Genomic DNA, 23541 nt, shown 5'->3' on the forward strand with positions numbered 1-23541 from the left:
CCACATACTTCCGTTCCCTGGGGAGCAATTTCCTGCTAAGATATAAGATTGGGTGTTCCTCTTCTTCTGTCACCTGGGACAGGACCATCCCTAAACCCATGTCCAATGCGTCAGTTTGCAAGATGAATTCCTTGGTGAAGTTGAGGGCTATTAACACCATAGTGCTCCAGACAGCAGTTCATAGATCCTTGAATGTGTCTTCTGCTACCTCAGACCATTTTACTGTGTTGGGGCCTCAAGCCTTCACAAAGTCTGTCAGGGGGCTGGCCCACATTGCAAAGTGGGAGATGAACTGTTGGTAGTATCCCACAGCCCCCAGGAAAGCTTGAACTTGCTTCTTCCATTTGGGCCGAGGCCACTGCTGAGTGGTCTCTAGCTTGTTTAATTGGGGCTTTACTGCCCCTTTCCCTTTTTGTTAGGAAAAGGCAGGTGTTAGTAGAGGGTGATTCGATTGTTAGAAACATAGATAGCTGGGTTTGCAATGACCGGGAGACCGTATGGTGACTTGCCTGCCTGGTGCAAAAGTTGCGGATCTCTCAAGGCATCTAGACAGACTAATGTGTAGTGCTGGGAAGGAGCCGGTGGTTGTGGTACATGTTGGTACCAACAACATGGGAAAAGGTAGGAGAGACATCCTGGAGGCCAAATTTAGTTCGCTAGGAAAGAGACTGAAATCCAGGACCTCTAAGCTGGCATTCTCGGAAATGCTTCCTGTTCTAGCTGCAGGGCCAGGTAGGGAGGCAGAACTTCAGAGTCTCAATGTGTGGATGAGACGATGGTGTGGGAAGGAGGCGTTTAGATTTGTTAGGAACTGGGGACACTTTTGGGAGAGGGGTAGCCTATACTGGAAGGATGGTTTCCACCTAAATTGAAGGGGATCCAGGCTGCTGGCACTAAACATTAAGAAGGTCGTAGAGCAGTTTTTAAACTAAGAGATGGGGGAAAGCCGATTGGTGCAGAGGAGCACGTGGATTGGACAGAAACTCCTCTTACAGGAGAATCCATCGATAGAGAGACTCTAGGCTTTACTAAAAAAGAGAGGAGGGGAGATATCAAACAACGGGCTAGATCAGACAAAAAATCACATATAAAAGAATCTAATACATGTGGGATGGGAAGACAAATAAGCAGAGGCAAATCTTTAAAATGCTTCTACACAAATGCTAGAAGTCTGACTAATAAGATGGGTGAACTAGAGTACCTTGTATTAAAGGAGGAAATTGACATAATAGGCATCATGGAAACCTGGTGGAATGAAGACAATGTATGAGACACAATTATAACAGGATATAAAATATATGGGAAGGACAGAATGGGCCATGTGGGTGGTAGAGTGGCACTGTATGTGAAAGATAACGTAGAATCAAATGAAATAAGAATTTTAAATGAATCAAAATGTTCCCTAGAATCACTATGGGTAGTAATTCCAAGCTCTGCTAAGAATGTAGCAGTAGGGATATATTATCAACCGCCAAATCAGGACAGTGATAGTGATATTGAATGTTAAGGGAGATTACAGAGGCTACCAAAATAAAATACTCAGTAGTAATGGGGAATTTCAATTACCCCCGTATTGACTAGGTACATGTTACATCAGGACAAGATGCAGAAATAAGATTTCTTGATGCCATTAATGACCGCTTCTTGGAGCAGCTGGTACGTGAACCCACAAGGGGCGGGGCAATTCTCAATTTAGTACTGACTGGAGCGCAGGATCTGGTCCACAAGGTCATTATTACAGGACCGCATGGGAATAGTGATCATAATGTAATAACATTTAATATTCCTGGGGTGGGAAGAACACCTCAGCACTCCCGCATTTAATTTCAAAAGGGGGAATTATGCAAAAATCAGGAGGTTAGTTAAACAGAAATTAAAAGCCAGAGTGACTGGAACAAAAACCCTGCAAGCTGCATGGAAGGTCCTCAAAGACACTCTAATGGAGGCCCAACTTAAAGGTATACCCCAAATTAAAAAACATACTAAGAGACCGAAAAAAAGAGCCACCATGAGTTAACACCTATGTAAAACAAGCAGTGAGGGATGAAAAAGCATCTTTCAAAAGGTGAAAGGCAAATTCTAGTGAGATAAATAGAAAGGAACAGAAACGCTACCAAATTAAGCGTAAAACTGTAATAAGGAAAAGCTGATTGGCTGAGCTGTAGGCAGAGGGAGGAGCTATCAGGGAGGCCGAGCACTTAAACCCTGCTAGTAAGCGACCAGGGAGCTTTGCGACCGGGTGCTGGCAAACAGGGTGCGTGCTAACAGGAGGGAGTTTGGAGAGGCTCTCCTGGAGGAGGAGAAGGAAGGAGCAAACTAAAGCACCTTGGGGTAAGTGGCTGCTTATATTTGGAGGTTTTGGGCTTGTGTGTTTGTTTGGAGTTTGGAGTTTGTTTGTTTGGAGTGCTGAGCTGAGTGTTTGTTTGTTTGTTTGAAAGGCCGTGTGCTCAGGCAGGCAGGCAGGCAGGCAGGCAGGCAGTTGGAAGCTGATTAGGTTTGAATTGAAACACCGTGTGCTGATTGGCTGAGCTGTAGGCAGAGGGAGGAGCTATCAGGGAGGCCGAGCACTTAAACCCTGCTAGTAAGCGACCAGGGAGCTTTGCGACCGGGTGCTGGCAAACAGGGTGCGTGCTAACAGGAGGGAGTTTGGAGAGGGGAGTTGAGAGGGGGAGCTTGGAGGGAGCCAGTGACTTCTGTTGCCCTTAAACTAAATCCTTTATAACAACCTCTATCTGAAACATTTAATTAACCCTCATATATAACTAGAGTAGGAAATGGAGGCAGAAGCCCAGCAGCAGAGTGGGGGCTATCCTGTTTATTGTGTCGAGTGCAGTATGTATGACTACCTACCCTGTGGGCGGGTGGCGTATGTGTGCGCTCGATGCAAGGAGCTCCTGGCCCTCAGAGACCGAGTGCGTGCTTTGGAGGCCAGGGTGGCTGAACTGGAGGAGCTAAGGAAGGCAGAGGTGTTTGTGGATGAGACTTTCCGGGACATAGTAGGGCTGTCCCACCTCCAATCTGACAGTCCTGAGGCTGTTACGGAGGATGAAAGGCTCAGGGAAGGAGAGCAGTCAAGGGGAGCAGAGGGAAACCATCCCGTAGTTGGGACCCTCCTTCCAGAGGGTGATGTTGTATCCTCTCGTGCCGAGGATACTTCTCCGGGGGAGGGAGCGCCAGCTGTTAGGAAGAAGCAGGTTTTAGTAGTGGGGGATTCGATCATTAGAAATATAGATAGTTGGGTTTGTGATGACCGGGAGAACCGTATGGTGACTTGCCTGCCTGGTGCGAAGGTTGCGGATCTCTCGAGGCATCTAGACAGACTTATGGGCAGTGCTGGGGAGGAGCCGGTCGTCGTGGTACATGTTGGTACCAATGACATAGGGAAGGGTAGAAGAGATGTTCTGGAGGCCAAATTTAGGTTACTAGGAAAGAGACTGAAATCCAGAACATCTTTGGTGGCATTCTCTGAAATGCTTCCAGTTCCACGCGCAGGGCCAGATAGACAGGCAGAACTTCAGAGTCTCAATGCGTGGATGAGACGATGGTGTAGGGAAGAGGGGTTTAGATTTATTAGGAACTGGGGACACTTTTGGGGTAGGGGGAGCCTATACAGGAAGGATGGGCTCCACCTAAATCAAGGTGGATCCAGACTGCTGGCATTAAACATTAAAAAGGACATAGAGCAGTTTTTAAACTAAGAGGTGGGGGAAAGCCGATTGGTGCGGGGGAGCACCTGGATCGGACGGAGACTTCTCTTACACGAGGCTCCATAGACAGGGATTCCCTAGAAGTTAGTCAGATAGGGAACGTGGGAAATAATATATGGGCAAGATCAGATGTGAAACAATCGTGCATAAAAAAATCCACCACGTCTGTGAAAGGCGGACATATAAATAGTGGTAGTTTTCTAACATGCTTTTACACTAATGCTAGGAGTCTGTCTAATAAGATGGGTGAACTGGAGTACCTCATATCAAAGGAGGAAGTTGACATAATAGGCATCTCAGAAACATGGTGGAATGAGGACAATCAGTGGGACACTATCATACCGGGATATAAATTATATCGGAAAGACAGAACAGGTCGTGCGGGTGGCGGAGTGGTACTATATGTGAAGGATAATATAGAATCAAATGAAGTAAAAATCCTAAAGGAATCAAAATGTTCCATAGAATCATTATGGATAACAATTCATTCCTCTAATATGAATATGGCATTAGGAATATATTACCGACCACCTAACCAGGACAGTGATAGTGATGCTGAAATGTTAAGGGAGATTAGAGAGGCTATCAAAATAAAAAACACAGTAATAATAGGAGATTTCAATTATCCCCATATTGATTGGGTGCATGTCACCTCAGGACGGGATTCAGAGATTAAATTTCTTGATGCCTTAAATGACTGCTTCTTGGAGCAGCTAGTACAGGAACCCACAAGGGGAGAGTCGATTCTCGATCTAGTCTTGACTGGAACGCAGGATCTGGTCCAAGAGGTAACTGTTACTGGACCGCTTGGAAATAGTGACCACAATATAATAACTTTTAATATTCCTGTGTTGGGAAGAACACCGCAGCGGTCAAACACTCTGGCATTTAATTTCAAAAAGGGGAATTACACTAAAATGAGGAAGCTAGTTAAACAGAAACTAAAAGGTAGAGTAATTAAACTAAAATCCCTGGAAGCTGCATGGAAACTGTTTAAAGACACCATACTAGAGGCCCAACTTAAATGTATACCCCAAATAAAAAAACACAGTAAGAGACCTAACAAAGAACCACCATGGCTAAACAGCCATGTTAAAAAGGCAGTGAGAGAGAAAAGGGCAGCTTTTAAAAAGTGGAAGTCAAATCCTAGTGAGGAAAATAGAAAGGAACATAAACACTCCCAAATTAACTGTCATAATGTAGTAAGAAAGGCCAAAAAAGAGTTTGAGGAACAGCTAGCCAAAAATTCAAAAAACAATAGTAAAATGTTTTTTAAATACATTAGAAGCAGGAAGCCTGCTAAAAAAGCAGTGGGGCCCTTGGATGATAAAGATATAAAAGGAGCGATCAAGGAAGACAGTGCCATTGCGGAGCGATTAAATGATTTCTTTGCTTCAGTCTTCACGGCTGAAGATGTTACAGAGGTTCCTAAATCTGAGCCAGCCTTCTTAGGCGACAAATCTGAGGAACTCACTCAGATTGAAGTGACATTAGAGGAGGTTTTGGAATTAATTGATAAGCTGAATAGTAACAAGTCTCCAGGACCAGATGGCATTCACCCAAGGGTTCTGAAAGAACTCAAATGTGAAATTGCGGAGTTATTAACAGTGGTTTGTAACCTATCCTTTAAATCCACTTTGGTACCAAATGACTGGAAGACGGCCAATATAACACCAATATTTAAAAAAGGCTCTAGAGGAGATCCTGGCAATTATAGACCGATAAGTTTAACATCAGTACCAGGTAAATTAGTAGAAACACTAGTAAAGAGTAAAATTGCAAGGCACATAGAAGAGCACGAATTGTTGGGCAAAAGTCAGCATGGTTTCTGCAGAGGGAAGTCGTGTCTGTCTAATCTATTAGAATTCTTTGAAGGGGTTAATAAACATGCGGACAAGGGGCACCCAGTGGACATAATATACCTAGATTTCCAGAAAGCCTTTGACACGGTCCCACACCAAAGGCTTTTATGTAAATTAGGTGGTCATGGGATAGGAGGAAAGGTCCTTTCATGGATCGGGAATTGGTTAAAAGACAGAAAACAAAGGGTTGGAATAAATGGTAAATTTTCACAATGGAGGGGGGTAACTAGTGGTGTTCCCCAGGGCTCAGTCCTGGGACCGATCCTGTTCAACTTGTTCATCAATGATCTAGAAAATGAGGTAAGCAGTGAGGTGGCAAAGTTTGCAGATGACACCAAGTTGTTCAGGACAGTCAAAAGCAAAAGGGATTGTGAAGAACTACAAAAAGATCTCAGCAAACTGAGTGATTGGGCAGCAAAATGGCAAATGAAATTTAATGTGGGTAAGTGTAAGGTAATGCATGTTGGAAAAAATAACCCAAATTACACGTACTACATGATGGGGTCAAATTTAGCTACGACAGATCAGGAAAGGGATCTTGGAGTTATAGTGGATAGTTCTCTGAAGACATCCACGCAGTGTGCAGCGGCAGTTAGTAAGGCAAATAGGATGTTAGGAATTATTAAAAAAGGGATCGATAATAAGACAAAAGAGATCATACTTCCCCTATATAAAACTATGGTACGCCCACATCTCGAGTACTGCGTGCAGATGTGGTCTCCTCACCTCAAAAAAGATATATTGGCATTAGAAAAGGTTCAGAAAAGGGCGACTAAGATGATTAGGGGCTTGGAAAGGGTCCCATATGGGGAGAGGCTAGAGAGACTGGGACTTTTCAGTTTGGAAAAGAGGCGATTGAGGGGCGATATGATAGAGGTATATAAAATCATGAATGGTGTGGAGAAAGTGAATATAGAAAAATTATTTACCTTTTCCCATAATACAAGAACTAGGGGACACCAAATGAAATTGATGGGTAGTAGGTTCAAAACTAATAAAAGGAAATTTTTCTTCACACAGCGCACAGTCAACCTGTGGAACTCCTTGCCCGAGGAGGCTGTGAAGGCCAGGACTCTATTAGGGTTTAAAAAAGAGCTTGATAAATTTTTGCAGGTCAGGTCCATAAATGGCTATTAGCCAGGGATAAAGTATGGTGCCCTAGCCTTCATAACAAGGGCAGGAGATGGATGGCAGGAGATAAATCACTTGTCTTCTGTTCTCCTTCTCTGGGGCACCTGGCATTGGCCACCGTCGGCAGATGGGATGCTGGGCTTGATGGACCTTTGGTCTGACCCAGTATGGCCATTCTTATGTTCTTATGTTCTTATGACACCAATATTTAAAAAGGGCTCTAGAGGTGACCCTGGCAATTACAGACCGGTAAGTTTAACGTGAGTTTCGGGCAAATTAGTTGAAACCATAGTAAACAATAAAATTGTCAGGCACGTAGAAGAACGTAATTTGATGTGCAAAAGTCAATATGGTTTTTGCAGATTACTAATCTATTAGAGTTCTTTGAAGGGGTTAACAAACATGCAGACAGGAGATCCAGTGGATATAGTACACTTAGATTTCCAGAAAGCCTTTGACAAAGTGCCTCATCAAAGACTCTTATGTAAATTAAGTTGTCATGGGATAAGAGGGAAGGTCCTTTCATGGACTGAGAACTGGTTAAAAGATGGGAAACAAAGGGTAGCCATAAATAGTAAATTTTCCAAATGGAGAGGGGTACAAGTGGTGTCCCCCAACGGTCAATCGTAGGACCAATCCTGTTCAATTTATTCATAAATGATCTGGAGAAGGGGGTGAGCAGTGAGGTGGCAAAGTTTGCAGATGACACTAAACTGTTCAAGACAGTCAAGACAAAGGCAGATTGTGAAGAATGTCAAACAGATTTCATCAAACTGAGTGATTGGGCAACAAAATGGCAAATGCAATTTAATGTGGATAAAAACAAAAAAGCAGTCAAGTAGCACTTTAAAGACTAACAAAATAATTTATTAGGTGATGAGCTTTCATGGGACAGACCCACTTCTTCAGACCATAGCCAGACCAGAACAGATTCAATATTTAAGGCACAGAGAACCAAAAATAGTAATCAAGGTTGACAAATCGGAAAAAAATGATCAAGGTGAGCAAATCAGAGAGTAGAGGGGCAGAAGGAGGGGTGGTGAGTCAAGAATTAGATTAAGCCAAGTATGCAAAAGAGCCCCTATAATGACCCAGAAAATTCCCATCCCAGTTCAGACCATGTGTTAATGTGCTGAATTTGAATATAAGAGAGAGTTCAGCAGCCTCTCTTTCCAGACTTCTGTAAAAATTTCTCTTCAGTAAGACACAATCTTTTAAGTCATTAACAGAATGGCCCACTCCATTAAAATGCTGACTGACTGGTTTGTGGATCAGGAGTGTTTTTATGTCGTTTTGTGCCCATTAACTCTTTGTCTAAGAGAGTTTGAGGTCTGTCCAATATACAAAGCATCTGGGCATTATTGACACATGATGGCATATATGATGTTAGTTGAGGAACATGAGAATGTGCCTGTGAATCTGTGAATAGATATATATAGTATATATATTAGCTTTCTCTCTGTTAATGTGGATAAGTGTAAGGTAATGCACATTGGAAAAAATAACCCCAACTATACTTAACATATGATGGGGGCTAATTTAGTTATAACTAATCAGGAAAGAGATCTTGGAGTTATCATGGATAGTTCCTTGAAAACATCTACGCTGTGTGCAGAAGCAGTCAAAAAGGCAAATAGGATGTTAGGTATTATTGAAAAAAGGGACAGAAAATAAAACAAGGAGTATCTTACTGCCCCTATATAAATCTATGGTATGCCCACATCTTGAACATTGCGTACAGATGTGGTCTCCTCACCTAAAAAAAGATATCCTGGAACTGGGAAGGGTTAAGAAAAGGGCAACTAGAATGATCACAGGCTTGGAACAGGTTCTGTATGAGGAGAGGATAAAAAGATTGGGACTTTTCAGTTTAGAAAAGAGGAGACTGAGGAGGGACATGATAGAGATATATAAAATTATGACAGGTGTGGAGAGGGTGAATAAGGAGAAGTTATTTACTTGTGCCCATAATACAAGAACTAGAGGACACCAAATGAAATTAATGGGTAGCAGGTTTAAAACTAATAAAAGAAAGTTCTTCTTCACTCAGCACATAGTTAACCTGTGGAACTCCTTGCCAAAGGACACTGTGAAGGCTAGGACTATAGCAGAATTTAAGAAAGAGCTAGATAAATTCATGGAGGTTAGGTCCATAAAAGGCTATTAGCAAAGGGTAGGAATGGTTTCCCTGGCCTCTGATTGTCAGAGGCTGGAGATGGATGGTAGGAGACAAATTGCTTGATCATTGTTTTTGGTCCACCCCCTCTGGGGCACCTGGCACTGGCCATTGTCAGCAGACAGGCTACTGGGCTGGATGGACCTTTGGTCTGACCCAGTATGGCCATTCTTATGTTCCCCACCACATACATGAGGTATTTGGGCTCTGTGAACCCCATGGCACATTTGACCAGATTTGCCATGAGGCCAGCTCACCTGAATGTGTCCCCTCTATTCTCTCCAGGTGAGTCTCCCAGTCCTAGGGTGTGAATAACTAGGTTGTCTAGGTAAGTGGTCATGTACCTGGTGTGGGGCTGCAACAACTTATCCATGAGGCACTGGGAGGTGGCTAGCACCGCATGGCGACCAAATTGGAGAATGCTATGTTGAAATAGCCCCTCAGGTGCAGAGAATGTTGTCTTCTCCTTGGCATCCTCAGCTAGCGGGATCTGCCAATAACCTTTGGTTAGGTCTAGTGTGGTCAAGTACCAAGCACTGCCCAGGTGGTCTACCAACTCATCGGTGCTTAGTATGGGATAGGCATCAAACTGGAAGATTTCATTGTCACCTAAAGTCATTGCAGAAGCATATGGTGCCATCTGGCTTCGATACCAGCACTATGGGACTGGACCACTGGCTATGAGATTCTTCAATGATGCTCATCTTCAGCATTTTGTGTACCTCTGCCTTGATTTCCTCCCTTTTGGCTGCTGAGGCCCGGTAGGGTATCACTGTCACTCAGGCCACAGGATAGGTAATGATTTGGAGGATGGCTTCAGACATTTCTCCAGGTTTTTCTGAAAATACATCCTGGTTCCGGGCGATCATGTCGACGGCTTCCCTTCTCTGAGCTGGTGCAAACTGAGGACCCACTTTTACCGGTACTATGGGTTCAGCAAGTGGGTGGGCCTCCTCCCTTCAGGCCACCAGACATGCATGTCTCTCCTGCCAGGGTTTCAGGAGGTTAATATGATAGACCTGTTCTTGCTTCCACCACCCTGGTTGGCATATTTTATAATTTACCTCTCTGACTGGCTTGATAACTTTGTAGGGACCCTGCCACTGGGTCAGCAGCTTACTTTCAGTAGCTGGGACCAGCACCATAATCTGGACCCCAGTCTGGAATCATTGTATCTTGGCCTGATGATTATAATAGGTCTTTTGTGCCTCTTGAATCTCTTTTATATGTTTCCACACTATGAGAGTGACCTGGGCTATGTGGTCCCTCAGCTGCATCATATATTCTACTATGTTCCTCCCATTATTTGGCTCCTCCTCCCAGCTCTCCTTGGCTATATCTAAAATGCCCTGGAGGTGGTGCCCATACAAAAATTCAAAGGGGAAAATCCCATGGATGATTAAAGTACTTTCTGGACAGTGAACATGGGACAGGGTAATAGCATGTCCCAGTCCTTTCTGTCCTTGCTCACAACCTTTTTAATCGTGGCCTTGAGGGTATGATTAAACCTCTCCATGAGGCCATCTGCCTGAGAATGATAAACTGCGTTCTACAAAGTCTGTACCTGGAGCAGGGCACCGAAGTCCCTCATCAGGTGGGACATGAATGGGGTACCTTGATTGGTCTGGATTTCATTCGAGAGACCAACTTGAGCAAATATTTCCACCAGCGCTTTGGCGATGTTCTTGGAGGCCATATTCCAGAGGGGCATGGCTTCAGGGTATCTTGTGGCATAATCGAGGACCACAAGTATACACTAGTGTCCCTGAGTTGTCCTTTCCAATAGACCCACCAGGTCGATCACAATTTGTTCAAATGGGACCTCGGTAATGGGTAGCAGCACCAAAGGGGCTCTCACCCTGCAAAGACTGTGCAGCTGGCACTCTGGACTGGAAGCACAGTATCAGCGGATATCCTCATGTATCCCTGGCCAGTAAACCCAGTGTAGGATCCGGTCCTCAGTCTTTTCTGCCCCCAGGTGTGCTCCGAAAAGGTGGCTATGGGCCAGGTCCATAATGGTCCGCTGGTGCTTCCAGGAGCTGGTGAACCTCTTGTCCTTGTATCTGTGTAACGCAGTACAGTAGGTCCTCCTTAAGGATAGAGTAGGGGCTGGGGCCACGGGACTTGCTCTCTACTGGCACCCCATCAATCTCAACCACCTCCTTCCTGACATTTGCATACCGGGGATCCCCTGTTTGGTCCCAATCAAAGGTCTGGTCCAGCCAGTTCAAGTCCTGGGGAGGACCCTCTGGCCCCTGCATTGATCCTGTTTGGCTGGGATTGGCACTAGCCTCTGCCTCCTCCCCCGCCCCGGCTCTTCAACTATTGATAGTTCAGGGTCTTCCCCACCCTGCCTGTCTTCGCTTTCCCTTTATGCATTCTGAGGTTGCCGGTTTGCACAGGCGAGCCATTGCGCCTGCATCAGGATCTGCATGCCTGATGCCTTGGCTGCCTACCTCTGTCTTTTTGACTTCCTGCCCCTCCCAGAGCTGAGAAACAATTTTTTGGGGGGTATGTTGCCCTTTGGCATCTAACTCCCAGTGACTGGGGGGCTCCTCCAATCCCTGCTCTTTGGGCGGAAGCAGGCTGCTGAACCTTGGGAAGTCCCTTCCAATCAATACTGGATAGGGAAGGTGTGGGACTACCCCAGCTTGCACCTGGGTGCTGGTCCCCTGAATTTGTATTCTCACCTTGCACTGGGTTAAAAGTTTGCCATCCCATGGACACAAGTAACCCCTGTTCATCTCCCTGGCAATAGCTGCTCGGGCCTGACTAGCTTCCTCGAAATTAAGGTGACCGCAGTCCCTGAATCTACTAGTGCCAAGGTCTCCTTTCCTTCTAGCTGCATTGGGTGGGTGTCCTTGGGAGAGGTAACCGCTACCCCCACGAAATCAAGCAGGGCACATGGGGCCAACCAGTCCCTGAGATTGCACTGCATTGGCTCCTCTCTGTTGGGGCATTGGACAGCTATGTGGCCCCGTACTATAGCACTTGTAGCTTTCCCCTGGACTCTGGGGAAAACAGGGTCTAGTGTCAGGGTTGGGCTTCCTTAGCTCCTTCACTTCTGCCTCTGACCCTGTGGCCCTCTAGCCCCCTCCTCCTTCCCTCCAGGGCCCACTGGGCTCTTGAGCCCCTGACCCTGTGTGGTTGGGGCTGATAGCCTTCCTCTGAAGCGATGCCTGGCATCCCTGGAAATGCAAGCCAACCCCCTTGCCACTAGCCGGAGGTCCATGAGGGCAACTGCATCACCATACGTGGTGGGGTCATGTTGGTCCACTCATGCACAGAGATCTGGGGGTAACTTCTGAGTGAACTGGTCTATCACTCGGATCTCCAACATGATCTCAGTGTTATGAGCCTTGGGATGCAGCTGTTTTAATGCGGGGGTGGACCAGTTCAGACAGCTGCGCCGTCGGTGGCTTACCTTCCTGATATTCCCAGTTGTGGTACTTCTGAGCTTGGGTGGCTGTACTCACCCCAATTGGGCCAAAATCTCTTCCTTGAGCCTAGGATAGGTACTCGCATGTTCAGCAGGCATCCCCTCAACAAAATGGATCAAGAATACTCGCCCATTGCTGCTCTGGCCAGGCTTCTTGCTGAGCAGTCCTCTTGAACACAAGGAGGGAGGCCTCGATGTCATTTCCTGGTGCCATCTTGGGGAGACAGCCCACAGTTCTCAGGGTTCTCACTCCCTCGTCCCTGGGAGATCAAGACGCCAACTCAAGAAGCTTGTCGATCATCTCTCCAAGAAGAGCATGATCGGCAATGGCCTGGTCCATTGGGAGCTTGTTTCCTGCTGCACCGATTGGCCTCCTGTTGGGTAGCTGTAGCTTGTACTAATGCCTTCACTATAGTCTTCATTTTGGGATATTCCTAACTCCCACCTGTGAGTGCACCCCGTCCCCCCTTGTTTTTTGTTTGTTTTGTTTTGTTTTGTTTCTCCCTTCCTTTCTTTTTCGTGCGGTTGCTGTTTGGCTGCCATACAGTGAAATCCCATTTCTGATACCAGTGTGACAAATTCCCCTGTCAGCCCCGCGGGGGGTCCCTACACTTCCTGGCAGTTCCATGTTGTGCCTCAATGACTCACGGTGGCCCTTAACTGCCCAGGTCTTTCCAGAGGCAGCGATCTCCACTTAGCAAGCCATTGTCATCATGGGCAAGCCCTGATTGGGGGTAAAACAGGTCCCTTTGCAGGCTTTTACCTGCTCCAGTGAGGTAGCCCTTTGGGGAAGGGTGGGGGGAGTCCACACCCACCCACTACCCTGGACTGCGGCCGAGGGTCCCTAAGAGGACAAGAGGCAGCTAGCGGGACTCTTGCCCCTGCCCCAATGTAGCGACCTCACCATGGGCCACTTTGCCCACCACTTCCCAATGGTACCTTTTTGCCCTGCCCTGCCCTGCCCTGCCCTGCCCTGTGCACCTTCCAACTCCTTCCACCCTGCCGCCTGGGGGAAGCTTTTTATAGCATGTCCAGAGGCCTCAGCTGGCCTTGGGTGCTGATTAGCCCCAGCTGCCTGCCCTAATTGGGCTTCCTCCAGGGACAGAAAAGCGTTAGCCCACCATCCAGAATATTGGCTTTCGATCAGGTCCCTGCAGCCTACAGGCTCAGTCTGCCACATAACTCACAGGTAAGTCAGACTGGTTTCCAGCTGTGCTCTTGTCAGTATTCAGTGTGGTCTGGGGCCTTGGCATGATCTGCCAGTGTCACAAGGGGGATGTTTGTCATTGTCATCTTAATGGTCTCCTCTTAATCCCTTAGCAGTAAAAAACAGGTTTAAATTCTGAATCATGAGATGTTTATAGTCATTCCCAAATCGTTAGCTGGTGATAAAGCGATTAGACCCTTTGAAGGATAAACAATATCTAGAGTTATAGTTAAATTCTGAATTGTTCCAAATTTCCTGCAAAAACAGCCTGAGAGATCAAATCTCCCTTTCCTTTTTTTCCCATTCCCAAGGTGAAATTCCCATTAGATCTCCTACTTGTGTAAATCCAGGTCTTGTAATTGCTAGCCTACCCAAACAGTTTAGACACTTCTAGGCGGCTCTGGTGCCATCACTATCTGACGCAATACGTAAAGCCTTCTGTGTTGCTTCACTACTATTGTTCCTTGATAAGTACACTGCAGTGAAAAAACAAACAGGTTCTCGATACCTGAACGGATGAATGAGGCCACAGCACGAAAATGTGACAAAGCTTTATTTACTTATGTTTTATTTTTTAAATTGGAGGGGGCAGGGGATAAAAAGAGATACCTACTTTAATAAAAAATACGCAGCTCTGTACTACTTCAAAGACTAACTATTCATTAGGTAGTGAGATTGCTTACCCACAAGAGCTCATTACCTAATAAATAAAATTGTTAGTCTTTAAGGTGCTATAGGACTACTTATTTTTGTGAAGCTTCAGACTAACATGGCTACCCCTCTGAGACTACTTTTTTTAATGCCATTTATAGCATAAGCCCTCACATGAATACCACAGGAAGCCAATCTGTAGGATACAAAGACATCATTTTTAATTACTTTTTGGGAGCACATACACATTTTAATTAATGCAATTTTGGATCCTATGTAGCAGTGAAGATGGGCTGTTGGAATCCCTCGTTGGGGCATGAAGTATAATGAAAAGCCATTTTCCATATTCCTTTTCTATCAGTGTCTATATCAGCTGCCTCAGGGCAGGGAGGATATAATATGTGTTAAATCTCTTTTCTGTATTGCTTTAGCCTGAGCTCATGTATTATCCTTTGGAAATTCCATGGAAGATTTTCACAGCAAGGTGCTTTATAAATAAGCTTATCTTATATTGTATTAGATGACCTGCATATGCAAGATTGCTGCCAGAATGTTAAACACTATTTCTTACTTGTTAAACACAATATTTTTTGGATCTTTCATAGGATGGATTTATAGACTTTCTGGAGTTTATTGCTGCAATAAATTTGGTTATACGAGGAAAAATCGACCAAAAACTGAAATGGTATTTTAAGCTATATGATGCTGATGGAAATGGATCCATTGACAAAAAAGAACTGCTAAGCATATTCACGGTAAGCAAGTACATTTATACATAGCCCATTGCCTCTGGAGAAGTGATTTGCCAAGTAACATAAATGGTTCAACAACAATTTACCGACTGTTTCTAGCTGGAAATATTCTTGTCTTTATTTATGCTTGCTGTGGTGCATATATCTGAGTGTTTTACCTCAAGCCATGCTACAGGTGTATGACTTGAGTCAAAATGAATACTATGAATCAGCTACATAATGGTGAGCTCTTATTTTGAAAAACTGCTCTCTGCAGACATACAGACCTGTAGTAGCTTAATGAATAAAGCTGGTAGATGAGATGTACCTGCTTTTAAAATGCAATACGGGCACAGTATAGTTTTAATGGAGGCAGGGGTGGTTGGTTTGGTTTGGGGTGGGGTTTTTTTTGGTTTTGTTTTGTTAGTTTTGTATCTGCTGCTGCCTGATTGCTTACTTCCGGTTTCACATTTTCGAGTCAATCAGTCTATAACTCTGGTATTCATATCATTGAGGTTCTACTGTATCGATATCTGGTTATATTGCACAGTTAATTTGTTGATACAGATGTGAGATGTATCTGACGGGTCTGTTGGCACTATTTACAACTAAAGATAAGCTTCCAGACCGTTATATTGTAGGTTTAGCCCATTGACACAGAGAACACAATTATAGTGAGGCCCAATTTTTTGACTGACAGCTTTTTACTTAGCTGAAGCGTTAGTACTAGGATAATGACCTCTCCCCACCATTACTGGATGAAATCTTGGGTGGCAGTGATTAGAGATAACTCTGCCATGAAGCCACTGAGAGCTCCATGCCAGTCCCAAGCCTGGATGAAGGAGGAGGGTTGGTCAGATGTGTGTTGATGCGCTGACCGTCAAACAACAATACGAGTGAAATCTGATGCCAGTACAACTAAATGTTAAAAGATGCCGGCTCAGACATCACCCTGATAAACAAGGTCTGCGATACCAATCGAGCGATCGGGGTTCGGTCAATAAGTTGGCGACCGAAAGAAAATGACACCTAACGCATATGCTGTCCATTAGAACATGGAACATCTGAACACTGTGGGCAACTGGAAAATTAGAGCTGCTTTGGAAGGAGATGGAGAGATACTGATGTGATATGCTTGGACTGGCAGAGACGTGTTGGACCGGATCAGGAGAAATATGCAGTTGCAAAGTCATTTGGTCAGGAAACTAAATGAAGCATGAAGCAGGAGTTGGATTCCTTCCTAGCAAAACAGCTAGAAGGGCACTATTAGGATACAAACCGGTGAGTGCAAGAGTGATGGCCATGCAGTTCGAAGCAAAACCATTCAATATCTCAGTCATTCGGGTGTATGCACCCACGTCGGACAGTACAGAGGAAGAGCTATTCTACAAAGACTTGACAAAGACGGTGGAGGAGATACCGAAGAAAGATGTGTTGATCTTCAGAGGAGATTGGAATGTGAAGGTTGGAACAGATAATGAAGGTTGGGAGAGAGTCATGGGAAGGTTTGGATATGGAGAAAGAAATGAATGATGTGAGAAACTATTAGAGTTTGCTACAGAGCATGAGATAGTGATTTGCAAGACGAGATTCCAACAAAAGGACTGTAGGAAGTGGACATGGCGATCGAATGACGGGAAGTCAAGAACATGATAGATATGATTTTGATAAGAAGATGGATAACATCAGTACAGCAGTGCCGAACTTTCCAAGGAGCAGATATAGACTCAGACCACAGTCTAGTGATCGTGAACATCAAGATAAAACTCAAAAGAAAATATAAGACACAGTTTAAGAAAAGAAGAGATGTGGCGAGGCTATGTGAGGAAGAAACAGGGAATGCATACAGAACAGCACTGGAAGAGAAGATTAAGAATATCGCCACAAAGACCTAGATAAGAGAGTTCCAGGGATAGTCATCGCTATAGAAGAGGCAACTGAGCAGACTGTTCCAGAAGAAGAAAAGATCAATAAGAAGGGGATTACTCTGAAGCTGGTTCAAGAGAAAAGAGTGTTGAAGATCAGAAGAGATGTTTCTGAGATGGAAGAACAGCAATATAGGTTGAAATGCAATAAGGTAAGGAAAGCAGCCAGAAAGGATAAGGAGAAATGGTTAAAGGAGAAATGTGAAGATATCGAGAGGTATTATGGCGAATGTAAGACCAGGGATGTGCATAAGACGATTAGGAATATTAATAGGATATGGCAACAGAAGCAGATGGTGATCAAAGATGAGAAAGAAGAAGCGCTCATGAACAGGGAGAAGATTGTGCAGCAATGGACAAGATATTGCACCAATCTATACAAAGCACAGTTGGACCCGAGTGTCTCAGAGAGACTGATTGAAGAACTGAAAGAGATATCTCTCCTGAGCACCGAGAGTGAGACCAATATTTCAAAGGAGGAAGTAGAAAAAGCAGCGAAACAACTAAAGAACAACGAACGCCCTGCAAATGATAAGATCACGGGAGAGATGATCAAATACAGTGGAGAAAGCATGATTCAGGAAATTCACCGACTCTGTAATATAGATGGAAAGAAGGGAAGGCGCCTAAGGAATGGACAAGATCTGTGCTAGTGACAGTACCCAAGAAACGCAGTACATTGGAGTGCAAGGACTACAGAACGATTGCCCTAATGAGTCATCTAGATAAGCTGCTGGTGATGATACTGACTGAGATTAAGATCACAGATAGAAGAACATATAGCAGACAAGCAAGCAGGGTTCAGAAAAGATAGAAATACCATACAGCAGATATTGGCACTATGACTGATAGCAGAGAAGGCTTGATGAAAGAACAAAAACATATACACTTGCTTTGTCGATTTTCAAAAGGCATTTGACAGTATAGATCAGAAAGTGACTTGGGCGGTGTTGGAGCCATATGGAGTGGATAGCAGACTGATACAGTTGTTGAAAGATATCAATTATAATGTGGAGGCAGTGGTGAGAACATGCGGGGAGTTGGGAAGTTGGTTTAAAACAAGTAGAGGTACGAGACAAGGAGATCCAATATCGCCAAGTATCTTCATCGCACATCTGGAGAGAGCGGTGGACAAGGTCAAGGAAGAGGTAGAAGGATATCTGTGCATGGGAAAAGAATTAACAACTTGAGCTTCGCAGATGATATAGTTATCATTGAGGAAGATGAGGAGAAGCTAACAAAAACAGTGAGGGTGTTGAAAAAGGGAAGCAATACGGACTGATTATGAACATCGATAAAACAAAAACAATGGTATTTGGAGATAAGGAAATAGGAAAGGAAGATCAGTGTGGATGGTATTGAACTGGAAAATGTAGAGAAGTTCCTATATCTGGGGAGCAACATAACGTATGCTCTAGACTGTAAGAAGGAAATAGCGACTAGAATAGTGAAAGCAAGAGTGAGTTTGAAGGCGATGGATAAGATCTGGAAAAGCAAAGCAATTAGCTTAAGAACAAAACTGGACATCTTGAAAATGTGTGCATTCAGCATCATATTGAACGGATGTGAGAAATGGGTGATAACGAAAGATTCGAAAAGAAGAATATTGACATTTGAAAGGAGTTGTTATAAAAAGATTCTGAGAATAGGATGGATGCAGAAGGTCACCAATGAGGAATTATATCGGAAGATACAGCCAAAAGAGAACCTGCTGCAGAAAGTTATAAAATGGAGGCTACAACTAGTTGGACATGTTTGCAGAATGAATGATGAATGAAAAATCAAGACCCTTGTATTTGGCATAATGGACGGTTTGAATAGGAGAGGCAGACCCCACAGAGAATGGATAGATGATGTAGTAGATTGGTGAGGAGCTAGTCTACAGAAACTAAGCCACTCTGCACTGGATAGGGAAACATGGAAGGAAGTAGTGAGAGAGGCATCAGACACCAACGGGCACTGAGCCCACGGTTGTTGTTGATGATGATGATGATGAGTGGTTAGAGATGAATGCTATTTTTTCAGCTCCATGGTCAACAAATATTTGCCCCATGACTTTTTTTGGTTTTCAGAACTATCTACAAAAAACAAGTCTCGTAGCTATTTCAGACTGTGTGTAATTTAGTGGATATTTTGAAATCTGAGTTGGTTCTGCTTCTTCATAAGTGCCACCCAGTCAGTAGAAAACAAATGGCTGTGATTTACATGACCAATCACAAGCAAATGGTCAATAACTAGTTACCTATAACATATGCACTGAAATACACTCTGGAACAATGCTTGGAATTTGGAGGTTTTATTACTCTTCATAAATTTCCGGGAGTCAATTGGGTTAAAATGTTCAACAATATCTCTTTGGAAAGGATTTAGGAAGAGGGTGACCAGATGTCCCAAATGTGTAGGGACAATCCCAATATTTAGGAGTTTGTGTTATATCAGTGCCCATTACTTCCCACCCCGATCCCACTCTGTTTTTCATACTTCCTATCTGGATGCTTTAATTAGGAACCAAAAAGCAGGGCTAAAATCGGAATCTTGGTTCTCTGCTCCCACTGGATCAACAGCTGTTGTATTAACTCTAAGGCCTGATTCAGCAAAGCCCTTAAGCATTTGCCTAAGTGCATTGTGGAACTGGAGACTCAGTCTTAATTGTGGACATTATTTCTACAACACTTCCCAACTGGCACTAAATGACAATCTTAGCAGAGAAGGCTGAGGCCTAAGGTGGCACAAATTTACGTTTTCTTTCAGAGATAACAATCTTCAACAACAAGAAAGTGGTAGAAAAACTTCTGTTTAATGCAATCAGAGGCTAAATAAAGGCTTTCTATCTGCAGGGCTATCGCTCTGGCATTTATTTGTGATCACTTAAAAACTCATTTTTTCAATAAAATTGTTTCCTAAATTTTCTCACAATGTTCAAACTACTGTGTAAAAAATAGTGTTTTTTTTTAAAAAAAAAATGGGCAGAATGTTATGCATTGTTCAACCCATAGAATTATCTAGGGCATGACACAACTACTGCTGTGAAATTCGAAATGTGTCTCAGAACTGAGGTGTCAAATGGTTTCACAAAACTTTTAATGATATGTAAATTAGGTCATTAATCCACTGTTAGGTTAATTAAACTAAATTAAATTAGATTTAATTGAAGTTATAGCTGTTTCTTTTAGCAGTTCAAATGAATTGGTGAGCTGAAGTGTCATAGCTAAGTGCCACAGTTGCTGACCTGTCCTTCCTTAGTCCGAGAGAGAACCCTTTATTTGTGCTTTCAGGCTATTCAGGCTATTAACGGCCACCAGAATACATCTCCTGAAGAGTTCACAGACATGGTATTTCAGAAGATAGATGTAAACAATGATGGTAAGAACCTTTACTTCACTTGACTGTGTTGTTGATATTTCTGGGAGGAATATTGAATTTATAGGTATACAAATGACTGAAATGATTAGCAGTAATAGTAAACCTCATTCTTATTCCTGTATGTCAAAGGAATTCTTTCGGATTTAAACTGGTGTATCAACTGAAGTGTCATCAGACTCATCGATGTCCAGGCACATAATAGCTGTAGGGCCCCCAAATGCTGGGTATCACAGAACAACATAGTCAGTGAAACTTGTGATCCCAAAGCATTAGGCTCTCTTGAAAATCTTTCACTGAATTCTTAAAATTCATTTGTATATTTCTGCTGTTTATGAAGCTGATTTATGTACCAATGGGGCTGTATCTTTAATCGCTGCCTAACAGAATCTGTAAGTAACACCAAAAGGGTGCCAGAATTTGAGTCTATTAGTTTGGTGAAGGTGTTTCCATGCTTCCCAAGGTAGCAAATCAGACTAAGACGAAGATTTTTTTCTAGTTCTGATAGCTGCATCTCAACATTGTCTTTGAGTAATTCTGGTATTCAGCACAGACTCTGGAAATCTGGAGCACTTCACACGAGTCTGTCATTAGCTAATCAATATTAATCCTCTGAGGCTTCAAATACATCAGGACTAATTACTACAGCAGAGCATAGATGTCACTGTGCAGCTGACTAACTGTAAACACCATAGTCTGGAGGAGCTTGCCTGCAAGAGCATTGTCGTTGCCTTTATAGGGCTGTGCAGTTAAGTTCAGCCTTTCTGCATCTGTCCCTTGTGGGCTTTTTCTCCACTGGAAATGCCAAACCTTTGCAGTTCCCATTGACTTAAGTGAGAGTTGTGATTGATAGCTCCTCTGTTAACAGACAAAAACTACCTGTGATCTGATTTTCAGTTTGAAATGCAACATGCAAGGTAGGCAAGGCTATTCTACATTCCAATGACCTCCGCTCAAAGCTCAGGTGAGACAGAACAGGAAAGTAACAATGAACCCAGCACACAGAAGACAGCCACGTATTGGATGTTGTTTTAATTCAGATGGAATCTATGGGCCCAAAGAGTCAAAGGTATTAACATCTCAGACTCTTTAAGGCAGACTCTTTAAGGCATTGTTTTAAGTGCTCCTCTGGTCACAGGCTTACTGCAGTATTGCAAAACACAGTCCTGGCCAGTTAAACCAGATTCTTGTTAGGTGGAAGGGAAAAGGAGAGGGATAGAAAGGAAGCAATAAGGCGTGGCAGATAAAAAATAAGCAAAGGAGAAAGATTTGTAACAACTTTTCACATCCCAGGTGCTGTTTGGAAGAGTGGAAGAGTTGATGTTGTCATCTTAAATTCTCACTTAGAAATGTCTGGTCAAAACATTTCTTTGAATCAGAAGGGCAAATGCCCAAGAATATTACAATGGATTATGGTGACCCTGAAGATGGTGGGGTTGTAGACAGGATGGTTAAACTCACTGCAGAGGTTGTCAATAGACAGCTTCTTTTCTGCTTCTGCTAATTACCCTCCCAAAGACTTTTCTTTTAAAGCTCCCAAAAGGGATTGATGGACAAAACAGATCATCAGCTCATTATTTTGTCTACAAATAGCCTAATTTCTGACACGCTAATTTGATTCACTGATTTTAAGTCTCGCACACCTCTTGTTTAGTGGACATGATTTTAAGCACGCCTTGGGCTCGTCCACACTAGCCCCTTCCTTCAAAGGGGGCACATAAATGAGCCTGATCAGTGAATAGCAATGAAGTGCTGCGCTGCATATGCAGCACCTCATCAGCATAATTCTCACCACATGAACTTCGAAGTTCTGCGGTACTTTGAAGTGCCTGTGGTTACACTGCTTGCTGGCGCTTCGAAGTTAGCAACTTCGAAGTTCCCACAGTGAGAATTATGCTAATGTGGTGATGCATATGCAGCACCTCATTGCTATTTACCACTTGGACTCGTTTACATGCCCCCTTGAAAGGAGAGGGCTAGTGCAGACAAGCCCCTTGAGTTAGATCAGGAGGTATTTTTTTCAAGCTAATAATTCCATCTTTCTATTTCCTTTTGCACCTTTTTACATGAACATTTACAATTACAAGTTATTTACTTTAATCCACATTCTTACAATGATGTTCACAAATGAGGTAAAATTGTAAGCCTAATTATTGCACCAGGGATCTAATAACCTTTGGCCTCCAGTTTCTAAACTTCATTTCATTTCATTTTAGGGGAACTGACTTTAGAAGAGTTTATCAATGGTGTGGAAAGCGATGCAAGCCTCTTGGAACTGATTTCAAAAAGTTTTGATCTTTCCAACGTACTTAAAGTCATACAAAGTGGGAGGCGGCACAGCATCTGAAGTGTACTCCCTAAGTGGGGACTGGGACATGGATGTTGCAAGGAAGATAATATTTAGTACTTTCACAGAAGTCTTCAAAGCTCTGCACAGACAATCGTAGACTTCAAACTCCAGGAATAATTGTCACTTCAGAGATTTCACACTTGAATTTATACTTTCCTTTTTCTTTTTTCTCAACTGATGCAGGAGTTACAACTGAACATAAAACTTCATCCACACACAATAGCAAATCTATCTGTTGCAGTACAACCTGCCTTTTTGATCACTATCAGTTGTTGGTAGTAATGGATAAACAGTGACAATAGCAAAAAATAACCTTTGCAGAAATATTGAGCTAATGAATTGCCCCTTTAAAGTACAGCTTTTAAACTTGCCATTTACAATGTGGTGATAAACCACTAGATAGGATTGGCTTCTATCTGGATCAGTTAAGAATGAAGCATGGTTTGTATAAACTTAAGTTTGCACTAATCAGTGGTTAAAATAAGAGTGGATTATCTTGGAAACACCTCAATCAGTTTACTGTGCCAGAGATAAGCATCCATTTGCAAAGGCTATTTCTTAGTTTTATTGCATCTGTAAATTAAAAGGACTTAATTCATTGATGTTCTATGGGGGGTTTATTAAACCTAGTTTTCTTCTTACCTTAATGTGAAGGCAGCCATTAATCAATTTGGGAACTGTTGAGTAACACTGTTCTTTATGGAGTAATTATTAAAGAAGTCCAGAGGACAGTTTTAAAAAACCCACAATTTAACTTTAGAAATAATAAAATTAGTTGCCTGAGCTGAAAAGAAACTGCATGAGCAGGCTGCAGAGACAGAATTATACAGTAGTTCTCTCTGATGCTATTGAGGATTGAGTCTCTCTCAAATCTGCAACAGATTATCAAATTACAAGCATTATATTATGAAACTAAATTCTCATTGGCTGATCATACCAAGAGGCATGATGCTGTTGCTAGTTTTTGCTTTTGTTTTCATTTTGTTTTTTTAAAGCAACAGC

General features: G+C 43.3%; 1 protein-coding gene across 1 annotated transcript in view; it reads left to right on the plus strand.

Moving 5' to 3' along the window:
• The window catches only part of GUCA1C (guanylate cyclase activator 1C), a 46231-nt gene extending 23514 nt beyond the window's left edge, over positions 1–22717 (plus strand). Inside the window, exons 2-4 of the mRNA XM_074983522.1 lie at positions 14779–14928; positions 20105–20192; positions 22406–22717. Coding sequence (XP_074839623.1) covers positions 14779–14928; positions 20105–20192; positions 22406–22536 — 369 coding nt within the window. The 3' untranslated portion in view covers positions 22537–22717. The remainder of the gene's footprint in view (positions 1–14778; positions 14929–20104; positions 20193–22405) is intronic.
• Positions 22718–23541: the final 824 nt, after the last annotated feature.

The sequence above is a fragment of the Carettochelys insculpta genome, chromosome 1 (assembly GCF_033958435.1).
Source record: "Carettochelys insculpta isolate YL-2023 chromosome 1, ASM3395843v1, whole genome shotgun sequence".
Taxonomy (NCBI): domain Eukaryota; kingdom Metazoa; phylum Chordata; order Testudines; family Carettochelyidae; genus Carettochelys; species Carettochelys insculpta.